Below are 24,370 nucleotides of genomic sequence, written 5' to 3'. Positions count from 1 at the left end.
GGATATCCGCGGGCGTTTATTGGCTAAGAACCCTAATGAATTGAGTACATTTCGAGGAAAAGATCGTTGGAGGAAAAAGCGAGGAGGCAAAAGGAGAGAGAGAGAAAAGAAGCGCGAGAGAACGACGATAAAACAATTAAAAAGGATCCAAAGAACGGGGCAGGATGAGACACAGCCGCGAGAGGGTCCGACAAAAAAGGACGATGCAACAAGAGAAAATAAAGGGGGAGAAGAACGCGGTGGACTCGAACGTGGGTCCAAGGACCAGAGGTCCTTGCTCTCCGGGTCATAGCGGCCTACAGACTCCTTGCAACATCTTCCTCAGGTCTCTTTCAGAGGCTCTCATGTCTGCTCTATTCGGATCCGCGAATCCATCAATATCAGTGTGGACACATCGGGTATATAAATAGATAGGAATATACTTTATATATTATGCGAATCCATTAATATCAGTGTGGACACATCGGGTATACATAGAAATAGATAGGAATATACTTTATATATTATGATGTTCTTAAAAAATGATTGCCGATGAATGGATATTTATTTCTGAAATTGTTCATCTATATATAAATCTGAAGAGAGGGAAAGAAAGAAAATAAGAGAGATTTAATTTACATTTTAATTTGAAAATATTCTAAATGTGATTTTCTGGAATTTGGTAATATTATATACATTTTTATCGCAATATTTCATAAATTTTGATCGAATCATGCTTCTACTTATTTTAAGAATTTAAAATTTTTAGTAATTTTATTAAAAAATGTAAAAGGTTAAAATAAATATTTTAAAATTTACAGAAATGTAAAACAATATTCCGGACTTTTAAAATTGTGTCTTTAACATTATATGATATTTTTCTTGGTTGAACGAGATTGTTAAATACACGAAAGCGTAGTGTAATTTTTTGGAAAGTAATTTAGTTCTGACATTTCATCTAGTTTACATAATCGCTTGATGTATTATATATAAAATGTTTTATACTAACGAAAGATTGGCCGCACCTCAATTGGAGATATTAGAAAGCACGAGACATTTCCTCGTTAATTACTTTCTCGTCGAGACACCTAGAACATTTTACGTGATTACATGTGACTGTAACTTCTCCGCATTATGCGCAGTGTTTCGTAATTTTGCATCGTAAAAAATGTTCGTGGTTTTAAACAAGATTTTAATCTTTGTCATTGACACTGATATGACATGCCGAGTGCACATATATATTCTTAATTTGAAACTTAACGTCAAAAGTATACATATCATAATACTACGAAATATTAAAAAAATTTTGTTAGATTAATTATAAAATATTAAATAGTAAAAAATACTAATGTTATATAAAATATTAAACATAATCTATATCTGTTCATATGTTTTTCTTTATATAGTTATATATAAATAGGCTAGAAAATGAGGAGATTTTGGGAGAAATTTAAGATCCTATATATATCTTGAAATAATAATATAATCTCTTTCTCTCTTTCTATGATTTATAATATAATTATAATATTCTTGAAATGATTTTGAAAACTTTCAAACCTCAATGCGCTGTTAATTACGCAAGTTCGGAAAAATAGAAGTTTCTATTGGCACTCATCCTGCTGTTGCTGTATCCAATCAATTATAGTGATGCGCAACACATTAATGCGATTGCATTGCAGAAAGTTTCACTGTCACGGAATTTTGAGGCCAAAGTGTGTGACTAATCTTTAAACTTATATTTTTTCAATTATATTGTCGTTAAGTCTTTATTGACGCATTTTACTTTTATTTTTATCTTATTTCTCTCACACATGTGTGCAAACACATAATAGCTAATAAACATATGATAGCTTTATAAATATATCATAATTAACTCTTACTTAAGATTAAAAATTAAATTCCATATTTTTTATCTAAAATAAAATATTACAAAATTACATGCAATCTTTTAATACAAATAAAAAATAAAATTAATTTTAAACTAAATTAATGCTTAATAGGCAAATAAAGAAAGATTTATATGTATAACGAGTCTCATTATATTATAGTAAATTAGATAAATAATGTATTTAATTTTTAGTTAGATAAAATCTCTGTCAAGATGTAACCGGTTTTACTTCAGTGCAATACAGCTTGCCACTGCTTAGGCGTTGGGATGTTTTAATTTTAAAACAGTCTCGGGAAATATTTATTTCTATAAGAATTCAGAAATATTATATAAATAACAATGCAACATATTTAAAATTTATAAGAGTCTTGCTTTACATTCTTATTATTATTAATCTATATAAGAATTTATTAATTTATATTATAGAATATATATTATATTTGACTCTAAGCATTGTCGATATTTTTTATGTAGTAGGTATAATATAATACAAAAGATTAAAATACAGAAAGATTAATTATTTATTAGACGATTAATGTATCACAATTCCTTATCACTCGATTCTGCGATTCGATCATCATATTTATATTGTCGAAAAGTCAAATAATAAATCATCGGACAAAATATATATTTATCACTATCATTAAAGAAATAATTATTTTTCATAAAGATCGCAACTAATCAGCTTATATAATTTGAATTCCTGTTGCTTTGATTCTTCGATTCTTATTTGATTCAATGACAATGCATTAATTAAATTACGAAAAATGCATTGAGATTTATAGTCGCGATGAATAACATGTTAATTACAAATGTCAATTACTCATTAATAATATTATCAAAACAAATAACTTTCCAGTATTTATCGCGATCACATTTAGAAAAGAAATTCACTACAACTTTACTTCAAGTCGGCGCGCGAATGTTTACAAAGTTGAAGCACGTCAATAATAAGACGATACCAAAGCCGAATATACTATGTTATTGATAGTTAATTGCCGAAATATTTTATGCACTGTAATACTCATCGTTATTTGCACGGTGAAACTCGAGCGAGAAGGTGTAGCAATATATATATAGACGCATATTCATATATTATCGTTTTATCATGCATTATATCATGCGAAATCATTTTATATAATTATTTAAAATTAGCAATTATCAGCCCATGCGATTTGATTGATTAATGATTCGAATAATTGATGTCTATAATTAATGTGCAACTACACACATATATGTATATCGCGGCGAGAAGTAAAAAATTTTATTCGTATAATTTATTACTTACATAATTTAATTTTCTACATACATAATATATATGTCATATAAAATAAAAAATATTTTATTATATAAAATGTTTTGACAATACTTAGAGCCAAATATAATATAATATATTTTTATCATTTTGATTAGTCTCTTGAAATTCATATCTAATCTAAATTAGTCTCTTTAAATTTATATCTAATCTAAATTTGTTTAAATATTAGATAATATGAATATTGAATTAAAAAAAAGGAATAATTATTATATGCAAATTAATGTTACTTATTTATTTATATGCTTTTTGAAAATATAACTTCGCTCTTTTTAAATTTATTTTGAATTAAAAAGTTTTCCTTGAAATTTGTACAAATCTGTAGAGTTCAATTGCAGGATTCAGAACACAAACGTTCGCGTGATCGTGCAATTTGATACAATTGACCTCTTCTTTTGTGAATTGAGGGTGGGATTGCGAGAGACTTGCGAAACTAGGTTCCCCATTGTCTTATTCTTATGTGTCTCGTTTCCTCTTGTGACCATTCCCACTGAACATCGTGATAATTTTATCCAATAAACGTCCATTTTTGTCTCCTTTGTCGTTACCTTCACTTGCATAATAGTATCCGATGAAAATCCTTGAAGGATTATATCAGCTGCCTCGAGTGACTCCTTCTTCTTCCGGAAAGTGTCGTCAGTTTTTTAATGCAACCTTTTTCTAAAATCTAATAAACTATTGTCTTTAATATTATAATCAGCATTAACTTTCATTCTGACATTCCAGAGCCAACAGCATCTTTTTTTTGCGTTAATTAAGCGGCTTTCTATTTTCTAAAATTAGGAGATTCTCACTATTTGCAATTCAAACAATCGATCTGCACTCTGAATGCGCTAATTTAGCATTGGAAATATAGTTATTCAGTCAAGTTTTGAAGTGAGGGAAAAATGCTTGACATTTTCAGAAAGAATTTCTCTCTAGCTCACTAACAAAATTTCTTCATTATCGACTTTATAATAATAAAGCAGACTGTTTTGATTAAAAAAAAAACTCTGTTTGTCCTCGAAACAAGTCGAATTCTTTCGATCTTAAATTCCAGTCAAAATTAGAATGTTGTTGCACACAATCAGGATTCTTTAATGACCAGGATGCAACAGGTCTGAGTGCTTTTGCAAAAATTCGTGGATCGCGAGAAGTCGAATAAAAAGTGACAGGAAAGAAATCGCGCGCTATTCTATATTTCTTTCTACTTAATATTATAACTAATTAATAGAGATGTGCGAATCAAGATTTTCTAATTCGAATCGAATCGAATCGAATTTGCAAAAAAACAACTTGAATTGAATCGAATCGAATCACCCATATTTCGAAGTCAAATCGAATCAACGCGTATAGAATTAAACGATAGAATTAAACGGATTAACGACCTTCTTACGCATTCTTTGATTCGAATTCGAATTGCAGTGATTTTACGTTATCGAATCTTTCGATTTCGAACTACGTCGATTTGAATTCGAATGCAATCGAATATTGCCAGATTCGATTCGATTCGATTCGAATTCGAATAATTCGCACATCTCTACTAATTAATTTGTATATGTATAATCTAAAACAAATAATAAGATGCAATTTAATTCGACCAAAAACTGGCTATTCATTTATTGAAAATCTCATCTTATTATTTGTTAAAATTTTATCACTGGCGATCAACAATTAATTGTGAAGATTTTATAATCTAAAACGTTTTATAAAATTATGTGTCATGAAGAAAAGAGAGAGTGAACAAAATTTAATGTTATATAAAGTTCGTTTTGATGATTAAAAATTACATCTTCTTAGGTAATGTTTTTATCGAAAGAATAGAATTATACATATATAAATGACTATACTATTAGTTACGTAAACGCATATTGTCACATTGTGACACATTTTGTATGAGAAGTAGGCATTTCATCGAGAATGTTTCTTCTTTATTTTCACCATCTCATCGCGTGAAGCTGGTCACCCGGAGAGGGAAAGAAACCATGAAGGCCTCGTCGAGGCCGTTTATGCACGCAACATAAACGTCATGGTTAACGGTGGTACTTCGAGATAACGGAAACGATAGGCGCCAGATCCTTTCGAGCGCTTCGATTCGTAATATATCGCGATAATTATAATTGTAATGATGATACATCATTTGGGATATAGAATCTTGATTTGCATTTTCCGAGCATTGTTTGAAGTTTAGATGAAAACAGTTTGCGAAAACAATGGAAATTTAATCGTTGTGACTGATGATTTAAAGTTATAATTGTTAAAAATTAAAAGCATATATTATATTATAACAAAAATAGTAATAATAATATTTTAAAAAATATAAAAATATTAGCTTAAAAAAGTCGACTAAATTATAATATTAAACAGTTCTTTTCATTCTTACTCGTTTCAAAATATATATCATAATATAATATATAGGAGAAAAAATGATATAAAAATCTTTCTTTTATATACTAACAAATTAATTTTTTTTATTTTTTCTTTAATTTTTCGTTATCAATTGACTTGTACTGAATAAAATTTTCTGTCAATTGTCGAGCCAAATTTGTATCGTTTTCCATGACGATTTCATTTTTCTCGGAACGGCATTTCACTTTCCCTCTTCGGAAGCTTCTTGATAGCGGAATACTTCTTTTATCGTAAAAGAGTTTGCATTGCAGGTTGAAATCTCGTCTATTAATTAGTTCCGCTTTGTTGAACCTGGTAATGTTTCTTCACGGGAATTTATATCTAATGATTAATTAGACAGCTCTAAAACATGCAAGCTATTGATACCGATTTGTAGTGTTCCGATTTGTACTTGATTTATTCAAGTTAAAGTACAAAATTGAATTATAATTTTAGATAATGAAAGTTTATGATTAATAAATTTACATTTTCTAATGTTGGTGATTAATTGTTGTTAACGTGACAAACATGTTCGAACATTTGTTTCCAAAATGATAATTGCACTATTATTTATTATCAAACTTAATGGAATATATTATCATTTACAAATTTAGAAAGCTGATTATTTAATAATCAAATAATAATAATTATTATAACTTAATACAGTTATCAGTTATAAATATGTAAATCTATTTTTATTAGATTTTAATGAATTAGATGTACTATTTTTAATTGAATACAAAGTAGATTTTTTTCAATAAATTTATAGAAGAAAGTTGAAAAATATGTGATTTTCAGAGCTTAAAAAAGTTGATTTTTTTCAATAAATTTATAGAAGAAAGTTGAAAAATATATGATTTTCAGAGCTTAAAAACAACGATATTCTACATATATATATATATATATTTTGCATAGATATATCTCGAGCTATTAATGTTGCTCAATTAAGCTCTTATCGAATCCAAAACGACTTGTACGATAAAGATTATTTTTGATACTGCATAGGTTTATTTATTAATGTATGTATAATGGGGATCAATAAAATTTTTTAACGACTTTTAATTGCCGATGGCTTTTGTAAGATATTTATTAATTGAAATGTTAGTGCAATCATATAGAAAACACATTTGCATTTCTTTAAAAAAAAATATCTCGATACGGTTGAAGCTCGTCCTTAATTCAAGTCATGATCGAGAAATGCAAATGAAACGGTAAATAAAATCGTCAGTCGTGTATGCAAGTGCCGTTATTCCCAAGGAGACATTATACCATGGACATGGCAAACGAAGCGTTAAGCATGATTCTATTATAGTGGCCTTTCTTAGTACACGTAATCAATCGCGGAGTGTAAATATGTTATTACTGTTATCGCATTATTATTATTATTATTATTATAAGGACGTGTGTCGCCTCTTCTGTGTGAACGATGCGTAAGGAAATCCTTTGTAACGGGTGTGTTTTATGACGGTATCGTCGGTCGAGTATCTCGCGGAGCTATTAGCTAGAACTCTCGATAGACGAAACCAGGTGTGTTCTCCAGGTAGAACCTTCCTATGCGGCCCCGGAGATCGGCCAGTGACAAAGAGTGGGGAGCTCATATAAGATACCGGGCAAACGCCTCTCTCAGTGAACAGTCTCGACACGAAAACTCATCAGCCGAGCTTCCTCGGCTCACACATCGAGAACGAGAGAGTAGATTCTTTCCAGACATATATCGGGATATTTCGCTGACTAGGGATTGACACATTTCGAGCTCAATCCGTTTCCCACGACGTTTTCTCAGAATGTCACAGCAAATCTTTGCGCTCGTCCTAGTGCTCCTGGCTGTACAGGGTGAGTCTCTTTCTGCATCTTCTTCTTCTTCTACTTCTTTAGGTTCTTCTTCGTCTCGCTTTTTTCTTACCTCGCTTCTTCGAGACTCTTAGAGATCGATTCATCGATTCGTGTTCACTGTGCAGGATGATCTTTATGTTAATCTGTTTATTGGTATAGATTCTCAATATATACACGTATTTTCAGATATTTATATAGTTCATATTTTTGCGAGATAGTTTTTTGGGGAATTTTTCGTATTTTACGTTGTCTTTTATTAATATTTTTAGCGAGTAATCTTATTAGGTCAGCTTTATTATATTTAATAAAAATTCAAATGTTCAATGGTTTTTTTGTATATAACTAATAATATAAATTAATATATGTATATATATATATAAAATGTGGAAATGAAATATGTGGATATATATATAAGATAGTCATATATAGTCATACAATGTGTTTTATAAAAAATGAATTATGATATTTATTTGATTAAAAAATGAGTTATAATAAATTTTATTGCAACAACGTATTAATAATAACGTACTGATAAATCTATTTAATTATTGTGTAAAATACAGATAAGTATTTAATGAAATATATATATATATTTTTGTTCTTCTTAAAAATAAGGATTATTCTTTTAGTGGATAATGGCAATCTTTTATTTTTTTATTTTTATTTTTTTAATTTATTATATTTTTGATAATAATCTGGATTTAAAATAACTTAATTGTTTGTATAAAATACAATGTGTACATGTACATATCTTATAAATATTCATGTTTTTCTCCATAAAAGTAGATTGTGATAATTATCGTACTTTCTCTAATTATGAGAGATTTATATTAATCGTATGATAATAAATCATACATATGTATTTATACATACATATGAAAATCTTGACAATATTATTTAACTTTTATATTAAATAATGATATAAATATATAATTATGTAATTAAATTTATAAACTATTATCAATGACAAATTAATTATACTTAATAATAATTTATCTTGATAATAACTTTCCAAAAATTAAAAGTTTCTATCAAAAAGTATTTATAAACGATTTTATATCTCGATAATTGTCAATAAAATATTTAGTAATTATTTAAAATTGAAATAAAGAGCATATCGATCGACTTTAATAAGAGAATCGTCTTTGATCTTGATTTGATCTAACGATCGTTCGGCTTTCACTTTCGAGATCGGCACGTATGTAGCTATATTTATAAATAATAAGAGACGTTTGATGAAAAAAGCGAGTCGAGCTGAGCGAGCGAGGTGCGAGAATGAAAACGGTGAAATTTTCTCGCAGCCGTCGCCATTCACAGTGAAACTGAAAAACAGTGCGGACCGTTCTACTTTCCTTCGTGAATCTTCGCAATGATCGCGAACATTGTATCGATTAAAGCAATCTTCTCGTGTCCTACGCGAAATCCATGATAATTTACAAGAGCGATTCATTCCGTTTTCACACTCTAAATGGCCGGATTATCGCGTTTTATTCTAATGATGCTTATTGTAAATGATAAGCTTGTTTATTTTTATCATTAGAATTATTCCGTTTCTAGCTGTATATCGATGTACACAAATAGTATAAGAATCCAAGTAATCACTGTTTAATTATTCAGTTACTTACAATCTTTGATAGTGAAGGGAATTAGAGAATGAATTTATCCTATAGGATAAAATTATATAATATATAATATATATAATTATTATTTTTTTAGAAAAATATTAATAAATAAATTATATTTTATTATGTAAATTAATACTAATTTTGCGATAGTATAGGAAACTTTAGCCACAGATTCGATTAGTTTCGCACATTAAAATTACATAACTACTAATGTGATAAAGAAAATTAGATAGAATAATCGTTGAGAATTAGATAATGAGTTCGATTACAATTTTCGTTGCACAATTCTCGCGACATTCGAAGCGCAGAATCTGTAATAAGCAGCAGGTCTTCTGCTCCGTAATTATTACACGCATCTTCGTAAGAACAATAGTGGCCATTCACCGGGTTTCACACATCTCGAGAACTTTCTCTCGTGTGTCAGGAGTGAAAATATGAAAGTAGCTCAGCCTGTGCAGTTCACTCTCTTTCTCGCTCTTTCTCTCTTTCTCTCTGTTTCTCCCTGTCTTTCTTTCGATTTCATATAACGATATAATTATTTACGAACACCCTTTATAGCAAAAGCACATTCCGTATAGATCTCATTATCCACTCAAATTTCTAAAGTCTAGATTTTCAAACATGCAAAAGCATGTCAAAGTATCTCATTTTCTACTGAAGAAGAGAAACGGTATTATTTTGATTATTACTATGCACGAATTTTTATTCATAATTATATAGTTCCAAAAGTTTATTAGTTTACTATAATGAAATTAATAAAATCTTTTTTTTAATTATATTTTTTTCTTTTTGTTCAACGTGTTTTCAACTATATTTTTTATTAATTTTTCTATATAATACTTCTTTATTATTCCATCTTCATTAGCCTAGTTTCGTTTCTATATTTTATTATTTTATCATAATTTAATATTTAAACTCTTCTCACATATTGTACTAGTTTTTACTGCTTTCTCTTCTCATTTGAATGTATAAAGAAAAAGAAAAATTTCTTTATTGCATTACATTTGATCGTGTACATTTAATTTAATTATATATTTTCTAATTATGTATAAAGTCATTCAACTTTGTTATTTTGACAAAATTTACAACACTATGATATTAGGTGATAATTATATTTTGTAATGATTTAAAATATTCTCTTCCTCTTGTCGCAATTCGAATAGATTGTGGACGATAGTGGTGTTTAAAAAAAATATAATCGCCGATAACTCAGTTCTGCAATGCTTACGCAAGAGATTCTACTTTCTACGGCGACATTTGAAGATATTAATACTTTGAAACTAATCGGTTGTAACTGCGCGTAATATTTTTGCGGCGAAAAATTTATTCATTCGTTTATTTCTTCCTGCTTCCTACGTCCGCTTTCGCGACGCCGAATCGCCAAACGTTAACGTTGACCGGTTCCGGAAGCGGTATAAAATAAGAAGAAGGCTGGGCGTTCCGCTTAGCTTCATTTGTCGATCAAACGATGCAAAAAAGCAGGCGAGGAAGAAAAGGGTCTTATTAACACGTTGCGGCGCTGTGGGCTTTTGTCAAAGAAACACGTTGCACGTAGCAAAGCCTGAGTTAAGGTGGAGCCTCGCCTCAGGCTCTACCGGTTTCGAGAAGAACCGAGAAGGCGGGCTTTGCTCATTTATTCGTTAAGAGAAGGGAATGTGGCAAGAGATTAGAAAAAACGAGAAAGAGAGCAACTCGTATTTTTGCCTGTTGTTTGACAATTTTTAGAAATAAATCAAATGTCATTTTTTTATTTAGTCTAAATAGATTTTTACGCGACACTTCGTCCGAACAAAAAATTTATCCTCTTGAAAATTTTTTTATTTCAAGTCTGCTAGTGTGATACTTATCAATGAAAAATTTATCTAAAAACAAAATAAATATTAATTACAATATTTATGAATAAACTGAAATCTGTCAAAAAGATTGCAAAACAAAGTTAGTGTAATTCAAAAATATTAATTTAAATTTTTTTCAAATCAATCACAGGCCTAGTTTTATTCTTCAATCATTTTTGTCCCGAAAAAAATTATACTTTATAAATGAAAGCAAGGAAAAATTATAAAGGAAAAGTAATTGAATAAAATTTCATTTAATTAATAATTAAAATTTTCTTTGCAAACTAGAATATATATATATATATGCATCTTTATTATAATTTAACATAATTTTTCGAAATCGATAAACTCTCATTGTTTTTCTTGTTCGTTCCAATAAATGGCTATCATTATGAGAATTTCTCCTGATAAAAAGTCGATTCTTCGTAAATCTGGAAAGCGAGAAATTTTCCGAACTGTCATTCATTCGAGGCGTGTGTTTTCCGCGGAGCGTGAACTCCTAAGGTGCAAAGCGCGACCGCACCTGCTTTCAGTGACGAGGAGAGTAACGGCCGCCGAGCCATTACTACTCACACACTACTTACTCTTTACGAGGAGTCTTAAAGGAAGGGAAAGTAACCGCGTGTTAACTAAGCGTCTCGCTTGCATAATCCGCTACGACAACGTTCCAGGGATGTCTCCACCTTATTCGCGCTGCCGCGCCGTGACGACCGCCCGCGCAAAATCGATTAATCGCGCCGGTTTCGCGAGACTAATCGGATTTATTTTTCGTCGCTCTTCGTGCGCGAGATGCGCCCTTACGGGTGGTCACGGGCTCTTATTACTGGTTCTTGGCATTTGCATAATTCTTCGTAATCGTATCAATCAGTACATCGCAGTCATCAACATCATTGATTTAATGAGAATTTTATGTAATGCATATTTTTAAATTAATAATATTAGAGAAGTGCAAATAGATAGCATTTATATATTATTAAAATATACATTAAAATATATTAGTACACAAATTTTTTAATAGAAGAGACAAAATAAAAATATATTTAATAATATTAGAGAAGTGCAAATAGATAATATTTATATATTATTAAAATATACATTAAAATATATTAGTACACAAATTTTTTAATAGAAGAAACAAAATAAAAATATATTTAATAATATTAGAGAAGTGCAAATAGATAGTATTTATATATATTATTAAAATATACATTAAAATATATTAGTACACAAATTTTTTAATAGAAGAAACAAAATAAAAATATATTTTTATAATGAATAAGTATAGACTAAATAAAGCATCTTTTTAAATTACAATGATGTCATCGAGTGCTATATTTGTTCATTCTAAATAGTATTACGGTGTTTCTTGATAATTAAGGCCACGATTTTACGCAATTCCTGCCTGGTGGAAAATCGCAATCTTTAGACGTTCTTTCTCAAGACGGGCGAAGCTCGCTTCCCCACGAGATTATCCGTATCGTGAGATCTATCGTGCTTGGCTTTCCTTCCCTTATCTGTTCGGACCAGTTGGCTAACAGCGTGCAATCTTTTCGCGAATAAAGGCCCGTAACACGAATGCATTTATAGTATATTAATCGATCTCTGACATGTAATTATCATCGAGATTGTCATATTGTTTCATAGAAATCGCGATCGTAGCTTTATTTTTTTATTTCTACATTTTTGCAAGTTTGAAACATTTTTTGAAGATCAAAAAAGAGTTTTATCTTGTTTCTAAATGCACATTTTTGATGAACTTTTATAATCAAAGGCTACTATCATAACATACATTGACGTATTTCAAGCATTACACGATTAGAATTACTTTAAGAATGTAATCAGGATTGAGACGAAAATAAAGAATTTGAAACGTGATATCATTAGGAGTTTCTTGCGAAATGATCTTAGAGATACGATCGTGACTTCTCATCTCGCTTCGAGCACTGAGAAATAATACCTGTCGAAGATTTTGGTCGGTCGCTCTTTGAAGATATCTTATTTTCATCTCAATCTCGATCTACGATTGAAACGGGGTGGTTAAACAAGAGTGAGGGCTTCATTTCGTTTCCAGATTAAATCTTTCGAGAGTGAGCAGGCGGTACAATGTAGCATACTCAAGTGCTGAAAAAGAGACTAAGAAAAAAGAGAGAGAAATAGATAAGATTGAAATTCTTGGCCACAAGATTGATCATATTGAGACAATTAGGAATTCGTGCTCTTGTGTTTTATCAAACAAAATGAGTAGAATTAATAGCCTTTTTTATTCGAGAATTTAAAATCAATTCTCGTCGCCGCAAGAAATTTTATAACTAATTTTATAATTAGTTTTTATATTACAATATTATATTAAATTTAAAAAATTTGACACTACAAAATATACAAAAAATAAAGAAATTAAATTGAGAAAAAATAAAGAGGAGTTCGAATCTTTTGAATCGAGACCTGAAATGACAGAATGACATTAGACGAGTCAAGTGGTCGATGAAATCTTTTGTGCACTCTAAGGGGTCCAGAAAGGTGGAGCAGGGGTGTGGAACAGGACTGCCCCCGAAGGTTGCAAGTCAAGGCTAGGCACTTTCACTCGAGAGCCGTCTTGGGAGCGCGTTTCATGCCGGCTTCCCACCTTATTTTACTATTTGCTTTTCCGACGAACGTGCGCGGGCCGAATCATTAGCGAAACGATCGGACATTATAATAAACTGGTACCAATATTGTATGCATAAAAGTTCGAGAACGAAAAGTTCGTGATCGAAAGTCGAACGGTGATCTTAGTGCAATTTTTATTTTATTCGAATTGAAAATATAAAAAAATGAATTATTAGGGTCTTTATAATATTCTTTGAAGCTACAGAAAAATATATCGAATTTTTTCAAACGCTTATATAAGTTCAAACATTCCTTTTAATCTTCTGAAACAATTTACGACACTCTTCCGGTATAAAATGCGATAGTAAAAACAATATTGCTATATATCTTCACGGAACAGAAATATTACGAATAAAAATCTCTAGAAAAGACGACGTCATCGGCGTCTGGTTTTAACTTTCCACTTTCAATGTGTAAACAATCTTGTGCAAGGAGTCACGCATAATTACCTGCGAATCGGCGAAAGAAATTGATGACATCATATCTTGTTGGGAATATTAAGCATACTTCGATGCGGAAGAGGGATATGCATTCCAAGTATTTCTCATCGGTTAGTCGAGTATCCTTGAACAACGATGTCATTCTGCGCGCAAGGATATGGGCATCGTTTCATCTTGACTTTCGAATTGACTTAACAGATTTCGACTTGAAAACTGCACGCGTGAATAAAATCAACATTATACACTCAGGTATATCCTTGATATTCGCCTCGCCACTTAGTGTCCTTCGACGAGAACACGCGCAGGTGAAAATTATCATTTCGATACGTCAGTCTCGTGCTCCGATATTTCGTAATCGCGGCTCATTCAGAACACGCGAACGAGAGGGAAAGGAGAAGATAATTAACGCGGATTCGGAGAGGATAATGACGCGATAAATTGACAGCAAAGCTCATTAAGAAGGATAATTAGTATTCTAGTTCGATTAACGTCGAGAAAGCAGAAAAGTAGATAGATAGAGGAAATATTTTTAATAATCAGCCTAATTATCGTGCTTAATTAAGCACTCGTATATATAAGAGGAAAAGAAAACTAACATCTTGCACAAAAAAATTCAGCTTAGTCAGAAATAATCATTTTAATTCTCCTGAATAATCTGATTTCCTTTCCATCCGAAGAGGGTCCGAATCCTGAGAAGAATAAACAGGAATAAAGAAGTTCAAAGGAAATATTTTAATAGTCTATTTTATCGTCTTTAATGAAGCACTCGTATATATAAGAGGAAGAGGAAACTAACATCTTGCACAAAAAAGTTCAGCTTGGTCAGAAATAATTATCCTAATTTTCCTAAATAATCTGGCTTCCTTACCGTCATTCTGATCACTTTAAAGAATCCTATCCTGAAAAGAATAAAGAATAAACAGGAATAGAGAAACTCAAAGGAAACATTTTAATAGTCGACCTAATTATCCTTAGTGAAGCACTCGTATACATAAGAGGAAAAGGAAACTAACATCCTGCACAAAAAAATTCAGCTTGGTCAGAAATAATTATCCTAATTTTCCTGAATAATCTGGCTTCCTTACCGCCATTCTGATCACTTTAGAGGATCCTATCCTGAGAGGAATGAAGAATAAACAGGACTAGAGAAACTCAAAGGAAACATTTTAATAGTCGACCTAATTATCCTTAGTGAAGCACTCGTATACATAAGAGGAAAAGAAAACTAACATCCTGGAAAAAAAATTGATCCTAATTCTCCTGATCAAAGGAAACATTTTAATAGTCGATCTATATATCGTCCTTAATGAAGCACTCGTATACATAAGAGGAAAAGAAAACTAACATCCTGGAAAAAAAATTGATCCTAATTCTCCTGAATAATCTGGCTTCCTTACCGTCGTCCCGATCAATCCGGAGGATCCCATCCTGAGAGGAATGAAGGATAAACCGGAATATCGCTTGCAGGCTCGCTGGGCCAGAAGCAGGAGGATCCGTGCCAGACGAAGTCGCGCGTGGTGGGCGACATCGAGTATTGCGATCGCTATTGGGAATGCGTGAATGGTCGACCGGAGCTGTTCGATTGTCCGAACGGCCTCGTTTTCGCCGGCAAGCATCGGGGCGTCACCGAGGGCTGCGATTATCCGTGGCGGGCAAACTACTGCGACGGCAAACGCCAGGCTAATCCGCCGATCCCGACCGAGCACTGCGACTGGCTGTACGGCATCTTCGGCCACGAGACCTCCTGCACCAGGTACTGGACCTGCTGGAACGGCACCGCCACCGAACAACTCTGCATAGGCGGTCTGCTTTATAACGAGAGAGCCAGATCTTGCGACTGGCCCGAAAACGTCGAGGGATGTCAGAAGCATCGTGAGTACCGTCGTCGGACAGGAGATGGATTTTATCGGGCAATTACTTGAGATTTATTCGTTCATTTTCATCGTCAACTCTTTGAACTTTTGATTGGATTTTTATCTATTCTTGCCTAACCGGAATTGACTGCGGAATTCGCAGCTTCAATTTAATCGAAGCATCTCTGAAGATCGTCGGTGTATTTATCGATCGGTAGATTTTATCGAAGATTATTTTCACTTTCGAAAGTGGACGGGCAAGACGCGCGTTTCCTCTTCGATCTCTTCCAGGAATTAGTAGTACTTCGAAGAAAAAGGGGCGAGGCATTTAATTAGCATTTTATTAGCATAAGTGAATTCTCGTCGCGCCTTTCTGCCTCTCTTCGCCCTCAGAACTTTAGATGAAACGCTTATTATTAGTTCGCGATAACTCTTTGATCTTTAATATCAAATATCGCTCGACGCATCATAGGCAAAAGATTATATTTTATAATTATATAATATATTGTATATTTTTTCCTAATTGATATTGATATTCAATTAATAATTAGTAAAAAGGTCTTGATGTTTCGGGACTATTTTAGAAGTTTCAGAAAGAACGTAGTAATAACTTCCACTTATTCTTAAAGAAAAAGGAGATCCACGAATGTAGATGCGTGTTTACACTCTGCATAATTAAATGTCAAGTCAGTCCATTATTAGCGGATCGAATCCAAACGAAAGTTCTCCACTTTCACTCGTTGACCGCGGCCAATTCGCAACGAAGAAATTCATTATAAAATCGCTCGATGAGAGTTCGCAACGTGCATATATTTTTCAAACACCTTAGCTTAAATTTTAAGCAGATGGAAATTACGTACACAGGGTGTCTAGCGGTCAGGGAATTTTATAAATCTGGAATTGTCAGGGAAAAGTCAGGAAATTTTACTATTTATCTGGATTTTTTCACATTATTCTACATTTGTCTCAATAATTTGAATTTTTTTATTAAATAAATATAAACTTTTCCTCGACTCCCAGCACGCTAATTTTCTGTGTTGTTAAAAATCGATTCATCTACAGCCTGTTCGTTCATTTATATTTTCATTGTCGTGTTATTTTATTTCAATGTGTTTGATAAAGATAAAACTAAAAAATTTGATATAATATAAATAGAAAAGGTGATTACTTAAATAGTTTATAATGACACATTAGTTTCGATTATCGTATATAATGCAGATTGTATAATTAATTAAAATTTTTTTAACTTCCAAACCTTTTCATTGTTGACAAAAATATCTCAAGGATTTCACGATTTAACATTGAATTGATTTATCATATAGATATATGCAAATTATATATTTGGAAAAAATAATACTAAAAAGTCAGGGAAAAAAAATGAATTTCTGGTTTTGGAAAATCTCAAAAAAGTGAGAGATTTTTGTTCATTTCGTCTGCTGGACACCCTGGTACTAGCCCCTCGAAGGCTAGGGAAATCTAGATCTGTAGCTCGGCGTAAGACGCAGCCTGCTTCCAGCTCTTTGCAACGACGACGCCAACGGCAACGTGCCTCTCGGCAAGTCGTGCAACCGCTACTGGCAGTGCCAGGGTGGCTACCCGCGGCTGCAGCGCTGCCCGGCCATGCTGGTGTTTGACAGGAGGTCGCTGAGGTGCGTGGTGCCGCCGACGGAGGACTGCGACGTTCCCACGACGCCGCCGCCCACTGAGGGCGAATTGTCCGAGGGTCGCAACGAGCAGCAGGAACCGGAAGAGGAGAATCTGCCACCTGGCGTGCCGCCTCTGCCGGCGGGCGCGTTGCCGATTCAATTGCGCGCTCGAGCCCGAAATTAAAAACGGCGATCCGGAACGATTCGGATAACGTCCAACCACCAGGAAGGACGAAGGAAATCAGGTGTCATCCCTTGCGCGACGAGCGAGATCCCGGAGATCGAACTCGTCGATGGTCGGTCGGTTGGAAGAAGTCTTTCTCTATTGATCTCGAGTTTCTCCAGAGATCTTTTTCTCTCTTCTGTAATTCTGTTATTTTAGAGGTCTATTGGTTGGTATCGAATTCGAGATTTTTTATAAGTTTGTAGATTTAATGTGTTGAAATTAGCCTCGATATTGGAGATTAATGTTCCATGATTCCTTGAGAATGTCGAGAAAGTTTTGTCCTCTTTTGTAATAAATAAAGGTTTTATTTTATTTTATTTTTTTTATTTTATCTCTCTTTTGTTACTATGAAAATTTATTTGTGTAATTATGAAGTATAAATTCAAGCAGTAAAGTTTGAGTATAATTATATATGCTTTAGTTCTTTTTATAATTCTCTCTTTTTATGAAGAAGCAAACAATTGATTTTTATTATTTTATAGTTGAAATATGCATATATGTATATGTAATGAAATAATTAATTAAATGATTATGTTAATTTGGAATATATGAGATAAGTAAAAGAATTAAAAAAAGCTCTTGAGAAACAGAATAAAATTTCTTAAAATATATAAGTTAATTGAAATTAATATAAATCAAATTCAAATACGAAATAAAAATTGATTTTAAAAATTTCCAGGGATATACAAGTTTGATGAGAGAATAACAAGATGTTGCATAAATATAGGAAATTATTAGAATTACTAAAGAATGTAGAATATCTCCAAGGATCGAGATTCGTCAATCTATCCATATCTTTGACCGATCAGGATCCCCCGCCTTCCGAAAATACGGAGAGATTCGTATTATTAATTAATAATAACGTTCATTACGAACATCTCGTTTTTCCGTTCCAGGATCGTTCACCATTCGCATTCTGTCACATTGATCGAGATGTAAATATCTTTCCCTCACTCTTCCCTTTCCCTCTCGCATAATCGTAAGACTTGTATCATTTATATGTAGATCGATTGCAATAAACTGTGCGTTGTATATTTTTTATACACATGTTCAGATTTTATTCTACAAGTTGCCGGGCTGTACATTATTCTATTTATCATAAATACATACACATTGTATTATATACTATATGTATTACATATCGTATTTGTCCTTCACGAGCTATACATGCAATTAAGTAGTTCTCTTTAAACATTTATTATTAATAATAATAATTTATGTTTCATACTTTCTATCGTCTATTGGCAACGTTCAACAAAAATGAAAAAATGTTTATTTTTTATTTCACCTTGTTAATTATACGTTTACTTGATTATATGTTTTATTCATTTTTTCGAATTATTTTCTGCCTATAAACAAGTGTGCGGCTAATTAATAAATAATGTCTCGTGATTTATTTTTATAATTTTCTTTATTTTTATAATTAATTTTTTGTTTTTCTCATTTTCAAAAAAATAATCTTGTCCTGTAATGATTAAATTTTTTATAATATAAAATTTGTATCTTGTACGCATTTGTACATTTTAATTTTACATATAAATCTCAGGCTAATATTACGTTATGCTTTTATATATCACCAAGATAATTTTTAATTTTTAATTGGTCGTCAAATGTATAGTTTTTTATTGTTTGATGTTTGTTGTCTTTTGTCGTCATTTCTTGATTTATGATACCAGGATTGATTGTCAGGAACGTTTTTATTTTTAAACACCACTAGAACTGAAAAAAGACATAAATACATACTTAAAAAATTAAGATATTTTTTCTACATATTTTTTTGTTTAGCAATAGTAAAAATTAACTGATAATTTTTAAATTAATTAAAAATCGAAATAATTTACGATCTTGACTTTTAAAAATGCAAAATATACAAACCAGTGAGGAACTTCTTCTGGGTCCAGGCAAGTTAAGCTCACTGAGTCGAATAATTTTCCATCTCCGCAAGTGAGAAGTCGCGGATTACCGTCCACGCAGGTAATCAGTCTTCCACAATCACCTGGTACAGGGAATCTAAAAATTGCAAACACGAAAAATACTCATTTTTTTACTGCATTAAAAATATAATTAAATATATTTGCAATTCTAGAGCTGAAAAATAATAGTAAATTATAGAAAAAGAATGTCCTTATTTTTCTAGTTTAAACAACATTCTCGCTAATTCTTAAAATGTCTGGCATACAAAACATCCCATTGAATTTATTGGCATAGAGAATATAAAGACTATAAGGATAAAAATAAAAATTTTAAATATATAACAGTGATTTTGTGTCATACATTGAGACGAGCATCAGTCGATTGAGAAAAAGCTAACAAGAGCTTTTTATTATTATTGTTCGTTATTGTCTAAAACTATATATTGCCATATTTGAGAGAAAATTAAATATTTGAATAAAATGCGTGATGTTGGCGTTCATCACGTATGTTTCTCTCTCTCTTTTTTCTCTTTCTCTTGCTCCCAGTCTCTTTTTGGAAGTCGACCGGTTCTTAAATCGAGATACTACGCATAAACGCGAACGGTCTGACATTTAACGGCATTGACTCTTTTTACTCGTACTCTTATAATCTTTCGGTGGTTCGCAGTATTTCCTTTCTACGAATCTTTCACATAATAAAAAAAAAAAAGAAAAAGAGACGTGATAAAAGATCGAGATAAAGATTTTTATTACATCCTGCGACTGTAGTAAAAGATTGCACGCATAAATCGATAAACGTGTAACCAGACATTATACAGGAATCATTCGTTGAAATCTGATATAAATGTTTTGCAGGAGAAAATAATGTGCGCCCGGGGTGCATCGGTCCCGATTTTATTTCCGCGTGATTTCTCGGAAGTGTGTCTTTCGTACAATGAAATACATTACCTCGGGTAGGGCCAGAACTTAGCAGCGGGACTGTTGTGGGGTAACTTGTGCGGACACTTGAAGCCTACTATAGTCTCGGGGTTGCAGAAGGGGATGAGCTCGTCAGGCCAGACACACGTGTGGGTTTTGGCATTGTAAGCCAGACCTGGGTCACAATGAGCCTGATGCGGTTCGCCATAAACGCACTTGATATAACTGGTGCTACAGCTGTCACTCTCCGGGTACATGCCGAATTGATACTCGCAACCCGGACTTCCAATAGGCGTATCTGCGACAAAATTGCCGGTAGATTATTATTATTATCTGATAGGATAGAAAACTGCAAGGTGGATTTGAAAATAAATTAAATAAGAACGTAGATATTTGAGAATCGCCAGACAGAATTTAAAAAAAGGTAAAATTCTTTTCTCAACCGTACTGGCAAATATTATTTATTCAATCACAACGTTTCGACCCTTCTTTGAGTCCTTATCAAGTGATCTAGATATACATAGACAGAGATTAATACAATAAAAAAAAAACAAAATTACTTCACTAACAATATACAAAATGATAAAAAGAAAAAGAAGCGAAACATACTTGTAAAAATAAAAATAAAATTATAATTTTAAGATGTCAAGAACGAACATAGTGTCGGTTTGACAACACGTCAAGACTCTTAGACGAGTTATTGGAGACGGAATAAATTAAATGTATATTATTTAATAAAAGAAAAGAAATTCTCTAAATTGTATTATAATAATAAAAGTAACGGATGTTGAAAAGGATTTTCTCTCTACCTCAGACATGTTTCCAACAACATTTCAAATTAGCTCTATTATTCTAGTTTTATTTATATTGTATAGAGCAAAATACATTTATACTGATGATTGAGAATATATAAAATTGAAAACTGGAAAGTCACGCAATTATATCGAAACGTTGAATTGATTGAGAGATATTGCCATCCAAAGAGATTTGCTTGAAGGCAAAATTATGATGATTGGCGTTAACGCGACCTACTAAACCGCCGCCAAAATCGTTCGTTTCTCACGACTTTTACTTTCACAACAATATTTCCTTCATACGAGCAATGCATGATTTTTATTTTCACATATAATAAATTACATGGTTTGAACGAAAAATTAATGATGTGAAAAAATAATGCAAATAATATTAATATTCCTGACATGTATAATTGTAACAATGAAATTTTGTAGACATCAACTTTATTTTTATTTTATTTAATCGTCGTCTTATTTTTTATTTGTTTTGTCATTTTTATTTTTATTTTACTACATTGTATATTATTATTTCAGACAACATTTCGATTACATCATTAATTTTTCTCTCATTGTCAAATGAAGTGGATAAAATTTTAATGTTAATAAATAATGGATAAATAATGGGTTTACACGAATAACTGGTAATGTAATACTTACAATCGGCCTTACGATTGCCGCAATCGACAGCCCAATTATAATTGCAATGATTGTGAACATCACCGTGTCCGTCGAACAGAAGTCCGTTTTCGCAATACTCGTAGCTTAGGGTACCGTTCGTACATAAAAAGAAGGCTCCACAGTCTTCAGGATGAGCGTAAGCATGAATTCCGTAAGGATCAGGACATGATGGGGCATTGAATAAAGCGATGCCCTGAACTGCAAAATAAAACAAAGTTTTTTCGTCACAAAGACAAATCATTCTTAATTGATAATAAAGTTCCATTTTTTTAATGGTAATTTAAATAATGTTAATATTGAGTTTACACCAATATTTTGTACGCTATATTGTTTATATTATTTAAAATATGATATAATTTAATATAGCATTATAAAGTGAATAATTTGTTATGATACATATCACGTATTAATTGAACTGTGGATACAAGTATTTTCAAATTTAACTTTTATATTTACCATATATACATTTTGATAAAAATTTTTATATTTATATATACAAATAGATAGTTGATAGTTGAAACAAATAGAAAAGCGGAACTGAAATATATTTCATTACAACATGCAGACGAGACATGAACAAATATAGGAAAATTATATACTTTCTCTGAAACTATAACCAGTTGTTTAAAAAAAGTTAATTCCTTGTTTCATGAACAATGACAGTAAAAATTTGTGCCGATAAAAAACGAGATTTCCTCGATCAAGTTTGGTCGACTCGATCGTTTTTGATTCAGAAATACATGATTCGCATGACGGCTTCGGGAATGTCCGCTTTTCCAAACTTTTCCAATAAAGTGAAACGAAGTGTAACCAACACCGTACATTTAGAAATGCAAAAGAAATATGACAAATCAAGTCTGCTATAACCACGCAGAACCGATTTACGAGAAAAATAGATTTTTCTACAAAGTGCGAACAGTCAAAAACTTTAATATAATATTCAAAAATAAACCGACAAACGTAAATCAAGCCACTCGAGTATTAAAGGTCTTTTTTTCGTGAAGAACTAAGATGCGAAAAAAAAATTAATCCTATTTCACGGACAAAGCAGCGTCCAGATTGCAGTCTCATTATACCGTCCTAATGTCCGCCATTATGTCACACACGTCGATCTTAACATATGGTATCTCGGCGGTGAAAGCCTCGCGAGTGGGTGATGTCGCAATCCTTCGGAGTCCGCTTCTTCGGAAAGAAGAAGAAATCGCTTCGCATAGAGAGGAAGAAGAGGAGCGCATCTCGGGTGGAGATGGGACGTAAGGTGTGCGAGAGACGAGGCGAAGGTGAACCCTCGCGGATGATGGTGGTGGTGACTTACCACGTGCCAGGATCGCCAGGAGCAGCGGCACGGTCGCACTCCTCAGATAGCTCATCTTCTTCCGCACTCTCGTCGGCTTGACAGCGTCTCTGACTACTGACGGCGAAGTTGGCGATTGGCGCGCACTTTGGGTGTCGGCCTCGGTACACCTCGGGGACGGTGTCTCTCGGCTCCCTTCACTCCCTTCACCGTCTCTTGACCGAACCCCACCAGGATGTTCCCCCGGTCTTGTCGCTGGTTTGCCTACGTGTCGATCAGCGACGTCGTTTTGCTTGACGAATTGTCTGGGAATTGCGGTTGCGTTCTTCGCTGGCGAACGCGCGTCTCTTTAAGTCGAGGAATTGTTCGGGAGAAGGAAAAGTTTGGAAAGCTTTTTAGAATAGGCACAATCTAATTAAACAAATTCGCGGCAAGTGGATATTAGAATGAGTAGGCTGATTCTGCGAAGATTGTAGAGTAAAAGACGAGGAGAAAATTTCTCGTATCCTTTAAGAAATTTATTTTATTGTCTTTAATAAAATCTGAATTTAAGGAAGACGCAACTCGAATAAAAATCTGAATAAAAAATGTCGTGCTAATTATAATACACTATAATTAGATTTAAAAAGTTAAAAACTCTATCTTGCGTAATAACGTTGTACTAAGAGATTATCATTTTTCTAAACGTTCTAATCTCTTGCGATTATCGTAATGCATCATGCATGCATAAATAATGCTAATATCAAAGCACGAGCGGCAGTTTGCACTCTCGAAATGTCTAAGGATGCAAGTCTCGAACGCGTATGATCTGCAACAACTATGTTGCACAAGTACGCTTATTATTTTTCCGTATACTTAATACCATGTAACATTTCTGCGTTCTTGATGAAGAGAACGGCAAATGTGGAATGGCTATCTTTCAACGCGCTTCGCGTCAACTGCGCAATTCAAGGAATAACGTAATTATGATAGATGTACTTGAAAGATATTGTTTTGATTAATGAAGAACTCTGACTAATTAAAAAAAAACTATAATCATAGTGAAATTTTTATTTCGGTCCAATTAATAATTGTCAAATTTAAATAATTATATTTATTCAAATTGTTCATAGAAATTATC

General features: G+C 32.4%; 3 protein-coding genes across 3 annotated transcripts in view; 2 read left to right on the top strand and 1 right to left on the bottom strand.

Annotated features, from left to right (window-relative positions):
- Positions 1–24,370, top strand: part of LOC114928736 (uncharacterized) — a 99,259-nt gene that overhangs the window by 43,577 nt on the left and 31,312 nt on the right.
- On the top strand, positions 7,190–18,776 carry LOC114928739 (protein obstructor-E). The gene is made up of 3 exons (XM_029300065.2): positions 7,190–7,382; positions 15,396–15,800; positions 17,298–18,776. Exons 1-3 carry the CDS (start codon positions 7,334–7,336, stop codon positions 17,609–17,611), a joined length of 768 nt encoding a protein of 255 aa, XP_029155898.1. The 5' UTR covers positions 7,190–7,333; the 3' UTR covers positions 17,612–18,776.
- Positions 18,682–23,412, bottom strand: Cpap3-d (cuticular protein analogous to peritrophins 3-D). Its single transcript, XM_029300069.2, has 5 exons — positions 23,272–23,412; positions 21,936–22,154; positions 20,515–20,782; positions 19,529–19,663; positions 18,682–19,372 (listed from the first exon to the last, which is right to left on the bottom strand). Exons 1-5 carry the CDS (start codon positions 23,324–23,326, stop codon positions 19,357–19,359), a joined length of 693 nt encoding a protein of 230 aa, XP_029155902.1. The 5' UTR covers positions 23,327–23,412; the 3' UTR covers positions 18,682–19,356.

Source organism: Nylanderia fulva, unplaced genomic scaffold (genome assembly GCF_048542155.1).
Source record: "Nylanderia fulva isolate GAGA-0341 unplaced genomic scaffold, ASM4854215v1 Scaffold22, whole genome shotgun sequence".
Lineage (NCBI taxonomy): Eukaryota > Metazoa > Arthropoda > Insecta > Hymenoptera > Formicidae > Nylanderia > Nylanderia fulva.
The sequence above is the reverse complement of the archived record's forward strand: the minus strand, read 5'-3'. Positions and strand labels throughout refer to the sequence as shown.

Excerpts from the sequence above, each read along its gene's own strand:
- Cpap3-d (XM_029300069.2), bottom strand. The coding sequence starts at position 23,326 with ATGAGCTATCTGAGGAGTGCGACCGTGCCGCTGCTCCTGGCGATCCTG. Across the intron at positions 22,155-23,271 it reads CCTGGCGATCCTGGCACGTG|TTCAGGGCATCGCTTTATTC; the intron begins GTAAGTCACCAC and ends TTTATTTTGCAG. Across the intron at positions 20,783-21,935 it reads CGGCAATCGTAAGGCCGATT|ATACGCCTATTGGAAGTCCG; the intron begins GTAAGTATTACA and ends ATTTTGTCGCAG.
- LOC114928739 (XM_029300065.2), top strand. The coding sequence starts at position 7,334 with ATGTCACAGCAAATCTTTGCGCTCGTCCTAGTGCTCCTGGCTGTACAG. Across the intron at positions 7,383-15,395 it reads AGTGCTCCTGGCTGTACAGG|GCTCGCTGGGCCAGAAGCAG; the intron begins GTGAGTCTCTTT and ends TATCGCTTGCAG. Across the intron at positions 15,801-17,297 it reads CGAGGGATGTCAGAAGCATC|CTCTTTGCAACGACGACGCC; the intron begins GTGAGTACCGTC and ends GCCTGCTTCCAG.